This window comes from Bombina bombina, chromosome 5, assembly GCF_027579735.1.
Source record: "Bombina bombina isolate aBomBom1 chromosome 5, aBomBom1.pri, whole genome shotgun sequence".
NCBI classification, from domain to species: Eukaryota; Metazoa; Chordata; class Amphibia; order Anura; family Bombinatoridae; genus Bombina; species Bombina bombina.
The window spans coordinates 176301343-176313597 of record NC_069503.1 but is presented as its reverse complement, the minus strand read 5'-3'; the positions used below and the strand labels follow the sequence as shown (position 1 = coordinate 176313597).

The 12255-nt window shown below is 38.4% G+C and overlaps 1 protein-coding gene across 3 annotated transcripts in view; it reads left to right on the top strand.

Moving 5' to 3' along the window:
* Positions 1-12255, top strand: part of XYLB (xylulokinase) — a 384016-nt gene that overhangs the window by 124739 nt on the left and 247022 nt on the right. For all 3 annotated transcript variants that reach the window (XM_053713791.1, XM_053713790.1, XM_053713792.1), the window contains 2 exons: positions 10498-10571; positions 11152-11248. In XM_053713791.1, coding sequence (XP_053569766.1) covers positions 10498-10571; positions 11152-11248 — 171 coding nt within the window. The remainder of the gene's footprint in view (positions 1-10497; positions 10572-11151; positions 11249-12255) is intronic.

The following is a 12255-nucleotide window of genomic DNA, read 5'->3' as shown; positions in this document are numbered from 1 at the left end:
GTCTGATCCCGCCAAGTAAGGTCAGTCCAGCCCCGAAATACCAGGCAATTCTCCTCTGAACAAGGAACATGACAACCCCAGACGATCGTTTCGGCCTCCTATGGGCCTCGTCAGTGAGGTGCAGCCACATTCCTCTAAACACACTGGGCAAGGAGTCCATGTCTGGTTTCCCCCATCACCCATAGGGAGACTTCCCCAGGGTCATAATAATTTGCATACAAAGAGAGAAGCGCTCTACCAGGAACGAACAACAGCTCAGTGGCTTGTTCTATGGCGATTTACCACCCGGAAGCAGCCTCTTTTAGACCAGTGTGCTTTTCACAGAAGAAAACTTTCCTGAAGTATATCAGTCTGATCCCACCAAGTAAGGTCAGTCCAGCCCCGAAATACCAGGCAATTCTCCTCTGAACAAGGAACATGACAACCCCAGACGATCGTTTCGGCCTCCTATGGGCCTCGTCAGTGAGGTGCAGCCACATTCCTCTAAACACACTGGGCAAGGAGTCCATGTCTGGTTTCCCCCATCACCCATAGGGAGACTTCCCCAGGGTCATAATAATTTGCATACAAAGAGAGAAGCGCTCTACCAGGAACGAACAACAGCTCAGTGGCTTGTTCTATGGCGATTTACCACCCGGAAGCAGCCTCTTTTAGACCAGTGTGCTTTTCACAGAAGAAAACTTTCCTGAAGTATATCAGTCTGATCCCGCCAAGTAAGGTCAGTCCAGCCCCGAAATACCAGGCAATTCTCCTCTGAACAAGGAACATGACAACCCCAGACGATCGTTTCGGCCTCCTATGGGCCTCGTCAGTGTGGTGCAGCCACATTCCTCTAAACACACTGGGCAAGGAGTCCATGTCTGGTTTCCCCCATCACCCATAGGGAGACTTCCCCAGGGTCATAATAATTTGCATACAAAGAGAGAAGCGCTCTACCAGGAACGAACAACAGCTCAGTGGCTTGTTCTATGGCGATTTACCACCCGGAAGCAGCCTCTTTTAGACCAGTGTGCTTTTCACAGAAGAAAACTTTCCTGAAGTATATCAGTCTGATCCCGCCAAGTAAGGTCAGTCCAGCCCCGAAATACCAGGCAATTCTCCTCTGAACAAGGAACATGACAACCCCAGATGATCGTTTCGGCCTCCTATGGGCCTCGTCAGTGAGGTGCAGCCACATTCCTCTAAACACACTGGGCAAGGAGTCCATGTCTGGTTTCCCCCATCACCCATAGGGAGACTTCCCCAGGGTCATAATAATTTGCATACAAAGAGAGAAGCGCTCTACCAGGAACGAACAACAGCTCAGTGGCTTGTTCTATGGCGATTTACCACCCGGAAGCAGCCTCTTTTAGACCAGTGTGCTTTTCACAGAAGAAAACTTTCCTGAAGTATATCAGTCTGATCCCGCCAAGTAAGGTCAGTCCAGCCCCGAAATACCAGGCAATTCTCCTCTGAACAAGGAACATGACAACCCCAGACGATCGTTTCGGCCTCCTATGGGCCTCGTCAGTGAGGTGCAGCCACATTCCTCTAAACACACTGGGCAAGGAGTCCATGTCTGGTTTCCCCCATCACCCATAGGGAGACTTCCCCAGGGTCATAATAATTTGCATACAAAGAGAGAATCGCTCTACCAGGAACGAACAACAGCTCAGTGGCTTGTTCTATGGCGATTTACCACCCGGAAGCAGCCTCTTTTAGACCAGTGTGCTTTTCACAGAAGAAAACTTTCCTGAAGTATATCAGTCTGATCCCGCCAAGTAAGGTCAGTCCAGCCCCGAAATACCAGGCAATTCTCCTCTGAACAAGGAACATGACAACCCCAGACGATCGTTTCGGCCTCCTATGGGCCTCGTCAGTGAGGTGCAGCCACATTCCTCTAAACACACTGGGCAAGGAGTCCATGTCTGGTTTCCCCCATCACCCATAGGGAGACTTCCCCAGGGTCATAATAATTTGCATACAAAGAGAGAAGCGCTCTACCAGGAACGAACAACAGCTCAGTGGCTTGTTCTATGGCGATTTACCACCCGGAAGCAGCCTCTTTTAGACCAGTGTGCTTTTCACAGAAGAAAACTTTCCTGAAGTATATCAGTCTGATCCCGCCAAGTAAGGTCAGTCCAGCCCCGAAATACCAGGCAATTCTCCTCTGAACAAGGAACATGACAACCCCAGACGATCGTTTCGGCCTCCTATGGGCCTCGTCAGTGAGGTGCAGCCACATTCCTCTAAACACACTGGGCAAGGAGTCCATGTCTGGTTTCCCCCATCACCCATAGGGAGACTTCCCCAGGGTCATAATAATTTGCATACAAAGAGAGAAGCGCTCTACCAGGAACGAACAACAGCTCAGTGGCTTGTTCTATGGCGATTTACCACCCGGAAGCAGCCTCTTTTAGACCAGTGTGCTTTTCACAGAAGAAAACTTTCCTGAAGTATATCAGTCTGATCCCGCCAAGTAAGGTCAGTCCAGCCCCGAAATACCAGGCAATTCTCCTCTGAACAAGGAACATGACAACCCCAGACGATCGTTTCGGCCTCCTATGGGCCTCGTCAGTGAGGTGCAGCCACATTCCTCTAAACACACTGGGCAAGGAGTCCATGTCTGGTTTCCCCCATCACCCATAGGGAGACTTCCCCAGGGTCATAATAATTTGCATACAAAGAGAGAAGCGCACTACCAGGAACGAACAACAGCTCAGTGGCTTGTTCTATGGCGATTTACCACCCGGAAGCAGCCTCTTTTAGACCAGTGTGCTTTTCACAGAAGAAAACTTTCCTGAAGTATATCAGTCTGATCCCGCCAAGTAAGGTCAGTCCAGCCCCGAAATACCAGGCAATTCTCCTCTGAACAAGGAACATGACAACCCCAGACGATCGTTTCGGCCTCCTATGGGCCTCGTCAGTGAGGTGCAGCCACATTCCTCTAAACACACTGGGCAAGGAGTCCATGTCTGGTTTCCCCCATCACCCATAGGGAGACTTCCCCAGGGTCATAATAATTTGCATACAAAGAGAGAAGCGCTCTACCAGGAACGAACAACAGCTCAGTGGCTTGTTCTATGGCGATTTACCACCCGGAAGCAGCCTCTTTTAGACCAGTGTGCTTTTCACAGAAGAAAACTTTCCTGAAGTATATCAGTCTGATCCCGCCAAGTAAGGTCAGTCCAGCCCCGAAATACCAGGCAATTCTCCTCTGAACAAGGAACATGACAACCCCAGACGATCGTTTCGGCCTCCTATGGGCCTCGTCAGTGAGGTGCAGCCACATTCCTCTAAACACACTGGGCAAGGAGTCCATGTCTGGTTTCCCCCATCACCCATAGGGATATAGCAGAATATGTTCTTTGTTTTTCTAAATAGATATTCCTATGTATATCTGTATATATTTATACATATATATGATCATCTATATATATATTTATATATATATAAATAAATATATATATATATATATATATATATATATATATATATATATATATATATAGGTATAGCTACAGTATATATTGTACCAAAATACCATCAGATATATGTAGAAATATGTTTTTATGAATAAATAGAACATATTTTGCTATGTGAAGAACACTTGAGAATATGTGATCGGGTTAGCACGTGAGTAGGGTGCTAGTTTTTTCCCCACTTTTTTGTGCCATTGACTTCTATTAGGGAATAAGTTAACACGCACGCAATATTGTAACTTCGGCTTTTAGCGCACAAGCATTAACTTTTTACTTTCAACTTGTAATACACACGGTACCTGACACGCACAAAATGCTTACTTCTTGTGCAGTTAGCGTGTGAGCGGGAGTGCTAAATAGCGCTCCACTCGTAATCTGGCCCTAAGTAGGTCCTGGGGAGAACACTGGGTGCATTTCAATTTGATAAAGAAGGATTTTTTTACATTATACATCTATTAAAAAAATGCTTCTAGTAAAAGTTATTAGTTTTCCAGCTGCATACACTCATTTGCTGTGATTGTACCGTGCACCAAACTTTGCTCGCCAGAGGTTTTGGAACTACATTTCCCATGATGCTCAGCTAGATAAAATGCTGGCTGAGCATCATGGGAAATGTAGTTCCAAAACCTCTGGAGGGCCAAGTTTGGAAACCCCGTCCTTCTCAGAGAGTCAGTAATGGCTTATATGACAAAAACTTCATGTTTCCATTGGCACAATACAGATCGCCGCCAGCTCTCTGAGCAGGCCTGGTATTTAAATCCTGATGCTCTAGCCACACGTAGCATATGTGCATATGCCGCTGAAACGGTAATTACTTTTACAAGAAGCATTTTTGCTAATGGAAGTAGGTTGCAAAAATGTTTCTATTTAAAATTAAAATGCATTCATACACATTTCAATATTCTATCCCTATCTATAAGGGACTTAATGTATTTTATTACACACATGCATAAATAACACTCTCCTTGAAAAGGCTCTTGAATAAGTTTATTTTATTTCCTTTGCTGTGGCCACTTAGGAACAGATATAAAAGAGATCCTGCAATGATCAAGCAATCACGGTGTAGCATGTGTTTCAGATCTTAATTCATTCTAGTCTTAGTGGCTGCAATAGAAAAGAACCCCACAGTTTTCAAAGTTAAAGGGACATGAAACCCAAATTTTTTTCTTTTACGATTCGGGTAGAGAATGTGATTTTAAACATCTTTCCAATTTTCTTCTATTATCAATTTTGTTCTCTTGGTATCCCATGTTGAAAAGCAAGAAAGTGGTCATGTGTCTGAAGCACTATATTGCAGCAGTTTTGTAATTGTATACATTAGCAAGAACACTAGATGGCAGCACTTTTATTTCTCACATGTAGTGATTGAGATGTTCACGCTTCCTATCTACGTATCTCTTCAACAAAGAATACCATGAGAATGAAGCAAATTTGATAATAGAAGCAAATGAAAAACTTTTTTTAAATTGTATGGTCTGTCTGAATCAAAAAAGAAAAATGTGTGGTTTCACTTCACATCCCTTAAACTGCAAGAAAAAGTAGTAAAAACAAATGTGAAAGTACACTTTATTTGGAATCAGTTGAGTTTAAAGGGACAGTGTAGTCCAAATCAAACTTTCATCATTCAGATAGGGCATGCCATTTTAAACAACTTTCCAATTTACTTTTATAATCAAATTTGCTTTGTTCTCTTGGTATTCTTTGTTGAAAGCTAAACCTAGGTAGGCTCATATGCTAATTTCTAAGCCCTTGACGGCCACCTCTTATTTTATAGGTAACGTGCTCACTCCTGTGAAGTTTTTTATGAGTCAGCACTGAAATAAAAAATAAAAGAACTGAAATAAGGGGGGAATTGCAGAGGCTTAGATACAAGATAATCACGGAGGTAAAAAGTGTATTAATATAACTGTGTTGGTTATGCAAAACTGGGGAATAGGTAATAAAGAGATTATTTATCTGTTTAAACAATAACAAATCTGGAGTAGACTGTCCCTTTAATATCTCTTAAGCACATTAATGTAATGCACCCCTGAAACCATTACCAAGCATGTTAAATTAAGATGCAGCAAATACAAGCTGATCACCTCTCTCTGCAGCTTGAAAGTGCTATTTAGCTTATTTTGAGGAATGGGATGGGAAAACAGTCTCATGCCGTTCAGTTTTTTAATTATTATTTATTTATTTATTTATTTATTTATTACATATCCTTAAAGAGACACTGAATCCAAATTTTTTCTTTTTTGTGATTCAGACAGAGCATGCAATTTTAAGCAACTTTCTAATTTACTCCTATTATCAATTTTTATTCGTTCCCTTGCTATCTTTAATTGAAAAAGAAGACATTTAAGCTAAGGAGCTAGGTAATTTTTGATTCAGAACCCTGGACAGCACTTGTTTATTCGTGGGTGAATTTATCCACCAATCAGCAAGAACAACACAGATTGTTCACCAAAAATGGGCCGGCATCTAAACTTACATTCTTGCATTTCAAATAAATATACCAAGAGAATGAAGAAAATTTGATAATAGGAGTAAATTAGAAAGTTGCCTAAAATTTCATGCTCTATCTGAATCATGAAAGAAAATTTTTGGGTTCAGTGTCCCTTTAACAACTTAATAAGCTCATTAGTGTCCAACACAAAGGATCTAATTTGTCTGATCATAGATTGCAGCAAGGAGTCAATGCACTGGGCCACTGGTTGAAGTAAAGACCCTCTGGCCGAAACTATGGGTCGGCCAGGGGGGGGGGGGTTATGTAGCATAACATTAACCCCCCAACTTTTGGAGTGTTTATATATATATATATATATATATATATATTTATATAAATAAATAAAAATATAATTTTCTTCTATGTTAACGTCTATGTTCTGAACAACTCACGTCAGGTTGAGTGCACTTGGTCTTATGTGGTGTCAGGTTAGTGCGCAATTTCATAACATACTCTATTGAAGTCTATGGGGAGAAGTTAGTGTGCATCAGGTTTCACTCGTCCGCAGACATTTTACTTTCAACTTGTAATACACAAGCTAACCTGACCACGTTAAAAGTTTACTTCTAGCAGTGTTTGCGTGCGAGCGCCACTTGTAATCTAGCTCTTTGTTAGAAATGTTTGCATTGTTTTTATTTATATGTATTGTATTTCTCCCCATAGACTTCAATAGAGTATGGTATGAAATTGTATTTTAAGTCTTGTATTGGTTGTAAAAATCGAGTATTTTGACTTTGCCATGTTTTTTTTTTCTTTTTTTAAGAAAAACATTTTGTGTTTGTGATATTAATATTTCATAGAAGACATTAGCCACAACTTCTGTTTTGCAGATATAAGTTCTCCCTGTTCTGAACATGTTATACTATTGCAATATAAAACTTATAATATTGCGACCGCACTGTAACAAACGTGTTCTATATTGATATCATGTTACAGTGCAGTTGCAATATTAGAAGTGGTGTTCTATATTAATATAATGTTAAAGTGCAGTTGCAATATTAGAAGTGGTGTTCTATATTAATATCATGTTACAGTGCAGTTGCAATATTAGAAGTGGTGTTCTATATTAATATCATGTTACAGTGCAGTTGCAATATTAGAAGTGGTGTTCTATATTAATATCATGTTACAGTGCAGTTGCAATATTAGAAGTGGTGTTCTATATTAATATCATGTTACAGTGCAGTTGCAATATTAGAAGTGGTGTTCTATATTAATATCATGTTACAGTGCAGTTGCAATATTAGAAGTGGTGTTCTATATTAATATCATGTTACAGTGCAGTTGCAATATTAGAAGTGGTGTTCTATATTAATATCATGTTACAGTGCAGTTGCAATATTAGAAGTGGTGTTCTATATTAATATCATGTTGCAGTGCAGTTGCAATATTAGAAGTGTTGTTCTATATTAATATCATGTTACAGTGCAGTTGCAATATTAGAAGTGGTGTTCTATATTAATATCATGTTACAGTGCAGTTGCAATATTAGAAGTGGTGTTCTATATTAATATCATGTTACAGTGCAGTTGCAATATTAGAAGTGGTGTTCTATATTAATATCATGTTACAGTGCAGTTGCAATATTAGAAGTGGTGTTCTATATTAATATCATGTTACAGTGCAGTTGCAATATTAGAAGTGGTGTTCTATATTAATATCATGTTACAGTGCAGTTGCAATATTAGAAGTGGTGTTCTATATTAATATCATGTTACAGTGCAGTTGCAATATTAGAAGTGGTGTTCTATATTAATATCATGTTACAGTGCAGTTGCAATATTAGAAGTGGTGTTCTATATTAATATCATGTTGCAGTGCAGTTGCAATATTAGAAGTGTTGTTCTATATTAATATCATGTTACAGTGCAGTTGCAATATTAGAAGTGGTGTTCTATATTAATATCATGTTACAGTGCAGTTGCAATATTAGAAGTGGTGTTCTATATTAATATCATGTTACAGTGCAGTTGCAATATTAGAAGTGGTGTTCTATATTAATATCATGTTACAGTGCAGTTGCAATATTAGAAGTGGTGTTCTATATTAATATCATGTTACAGTGCAGTTGCAATATTAGAAGTGTAACACGTTTGTTACAGTGCGGGTGCAATATTGTAAGTATAATATGTTAAAAACAGTGAGAACTTATACCGGCAATATATAAATAAAACAGAAGAACAGAAGTCGTGGCAAGTGTCTTCAATTAATTATTAATATCGAGAACAAAAAAATAAATAAAAAAAACACACCTAAGGCAAAATACACAAGTTTTACAATCACAACAAGACTTTACATACATAGTTTAACATTATAAAATACAGATAAATTAAACATTGTATATACCCACAATCCCCCAGCTCCTATAGGTTTAATAGCAACTCCCATGGAACTCCTGTGTTAATAACTATTTAATAGCTATTGTACCTAGTTAAAATAAATACAAAGTTGCCTGTAAAATAAATATAAATCCTAAAATAGCTACAATATAATTATTTGTTATATTGTAGCTTTATTAGGGTTTATTTTACAGGTATTTAGTTTTAAATAGGAAGACTTTAGTTAATAAGAGTTAATTTATTTGGTTAGATTAAAATTATATTTAATTTAGGGGGGTGTTAGGGTTAGACTTAGCTTTAGGGGTTAATACATTTATTATAGTAGCGGCGAGGTCCGGTCGGCAGATTAGGGGTTAATACTTGAAGTTAGGTGGCGGCGACATTGAGGGGGGCAGATTAGGGGTTAATATTATGTAGGTGTCGGCGATGTTGGGGGCAGCAGATTAGGAGTTCATAGGGATAATGTAGGTGGCGGCGGTGTCCGGAGCGGCAGATTAGGGGTTAATTGTGTAATGCAGGTGTCAGTGATAGCGGGGTCGGCAGATTAGGGGTTAATAAGTGTAAGGTTAGGGGTGTTTAGACTCGGGGTTCATGTTAGGGTGTTAAGTGCAGACTTAGAAATTGTTTCCCCATAGGAAACAATGGGGCTGCGTTGGGAGCTTAACGCTGCTTTTTTGCAGGTGTTAGGTTTTTTTTCATCCCAAACTGCCCCATTGTTTCCTATGGGGGAATCGTGCACGAGCACGTTTTGCCAGCTTACCGCTACCGTAAGCAACGCTGGTATTGAAGGTTGAAGTGGCGGTAAATTCGGCTCAATGCTCCCTTTTTGGAGCCTAACGCAGCCCTTCAGACAACTCTAAATACCAGCGTTGTTTGGATGCAGCGGTAGGAAAAAAAGCTGCGTTAGCTACGCTGGTCTTTACCGACAAAACTCTAAATCTAGGCCTTAGTCTTTTGACACATCATGACAAAAAGAGGCTTACATTCTATACATAAAATAAAATGTTCTCAATAAAAAGTTAAAGCATTCAAACTGTGTTTTTTTTAAAAAGTTCTAATATGTGATTTTTTTTTAAAAAAAAACACACACTTTGAATGCCTAGCATTTTGCTAGGCTACTCCAACTTGCTTTGACACATATTGACTTTATGCTCTTGAGAAAGGGTTGTTTTGCCGAAACGCATTGAGCTATATTTAAAAAAAAATCTGAAGATACCCTTGTGATGGTTTTAATAAAAGGCTGATTTAAAACTGAAATCCTGTGAGTATGACCTGTTTGTGCGCCTACCATTTTATTTGAAATGTGCTACACCATTGTGAGCTTTTTATTTTGGAGGTGAAAGAAGGCAGGTTACACAGAGGAAAAGAGCAGCTTGCATCCCCTGAGGTGACATAGCGCCGCCACATTCAATATTTCTTGTTTCTGGATACGGTTTGGGAGAACCGGGGCTAACAGAGAGAATCTGAAGGGAAGTGCTAATATAGCTTTATACTTTACTGCTATTTACTAGCTGCTGATTGGTGCCTGCACACATTTGTCTTTTGTAATTGGCTAACTAGATGTGTTCAGCTAGCTGCCAATAGTGCAATGTTGTTCCTTCAACAAAAGATAACAAGAGAATGAAGCAAATTTGATAATAGAAGTAAATTGGAAAGTTGTTTATATATGTATGCTCTATCCAAATCATGGAAGAAAATGTTGTGGTTTCCTGTCCCTTAAAATTACTACATTGACTTATACTTTAATTATGAGATTGCCAGTGTTTCATACTCACTTAGAATAAGCTGTAACAAAGTGAATACAAGTCTTGTGTGATAAAAGCAAGGTACGACAGAGGTATATATTAGAGAGGGATCTGCTACAATTAAAACAAAAATCCCAGGAGACTTTTGTAGGAATATAGTTGATAAACATTTTATGTGTAATAAACACCCTCTTGCAGAAAGGTTAAGCTGACTGTGTTAATGTGCTTACATGGGACAGTGTCACTTTAAAACAAGTAAACATTTTCTTTGCAATCTGTTATTTGTGTAAAGAAACAATCCACCATCACATTTTGCAGCTTTCTATGGGTAAATAAAGGGACATAACTGCAAAAAGAAAATGATTGAATGTGTTGAACACTTTTGCTTGCATTTAACTATGTGCTTAACTCCCTCAAAGGGATTAAAGACACTGTTAAAATTGATTTTTTATTGTTATCAGGCTTTTATTTCCAAGTCATGGAAATCACACCACATGCTGTTGGTATTCATAGGTTCAATGCAGATCATCAGAAGGTAAGGTTCCTACATTTTCTATATATTAATTGAAAGGGACATTAAGCACTAAATACATTTTACAAGCATTGTATCGCGGTTATTCCCCACCTCCCTTCCAGTGCTGAGCTTGTGCACTAACTCTCCTATAGATACCTACTGTGTAACCTAGGTTCCATAATGACAGCACCCATGATTAGAGGAAAGTGCATGAAATGTATTTGGTGTTTAGTGTCCCTTTAAGAGAAAAAGGATTGTGTATGTAAGATAGTTTTGCAGCTTTAATTTATAGAATGTGAAGCATGTTAATGTACTGTGCTTTTTTATTTTTATAACACCCCATATCCTCATTACCTGCAGAACCATCCAAAAGGAGCCCCTGCTTCTTCCCCTGTTTGTCCTAGAGGGAGCCAGAACAGTTTTTGTTAAAATTGCATGCTCTATCTGAATCATTTAAGGATATATTTGAGTTTCATGTCTCTTTAAAACTACACCTACAATGGGGGGGTGTAAAGTATAAAGTAAATGATCCTTTTATGATTTCTTGTCAGAATTAGCTAAAGTGTAACCTAAAAATAAATATAAAATCTTCTTTCCTTAGGTTTCAGAATTCTCCAATGATACCGAGATACGAGCTGTCATAGAGGGTCAGTTCCTGGCAAAGAGAATTTATGCTGAGCGACTGGGGTATAAAATTAGTAAGTGACGATCAAATGTTAAGCAGATATCTGTAGAAAAGTCAAATCTTTTTTATAACTGAATATTTCCTCTTATATCTCTACTGTTCTATTCTTATATTAAATTTGGGTATAATATATGATGTGATTATATTTCACTTTTATAATTTATCATTTACTCAGATTGGATTTTCAAACTCTAATACATCACTCTGTGATTGTACGGATAAAAAAGTATAACACGTTTTCCCCCCATTGTTTATTATAGTTTGGAATATGTTCTAGTTTGCAAAGGAAAACGACACAAAAAGATTACCAGCATTTTAGGTTTCATAAGAAGATAAAATTAGGCAAATCAGGTTGTCATCACATGTTCTGTGAGGCAGAATAGTCACAGCAGAATAAAGTCCTATTATGACTTTTATCTAAAACTATTCTATAACAAGATTCTAGATTAATTAAACGGACATGAAACACATTTTTTTTTTAAGATTCAGTTGATTTTTCTTACACTTAGTATTTTGTATGTTATGTAGTACAGAATATAAATTTTAAATATAAATTTGTAAATTCATTTGTAGATAGCTATATAAAACCATATATTATTAAGTCTAAAGTGAATTAAAGAGTACTTTAATTAAAACTAGTTTTATTCACTTTGCTTTTTTTGTACTACACTGTATTCAAGAAATATACATTTAGAAATCTACAGTTCACATTTGTATTCTTTGCTTTTTAAAGGGACAGTGAAGCCAAAATTTGGGGCTGTTTTTAAATGTTTGGGCTAAGTCCCTTAGTTTAAGTGAAGGGTCATCTTAATACTATAGGTTACAAAGACAACTGGGTGCTTCCAACTTTGTGGCACCAGTTTGGGCGAGGTCCATGGTTTGATGAGTTTGATGTGGAGGAACTTGAGTGGCTTGCACAGAGCCCTGACCTCAACCCCAGACCTTCTTGTCCAATGTCCTCACAAATGCTCTTTTTGCTTAATGGACACAAATTCCCACAAACACAAAATATTGTGAAAA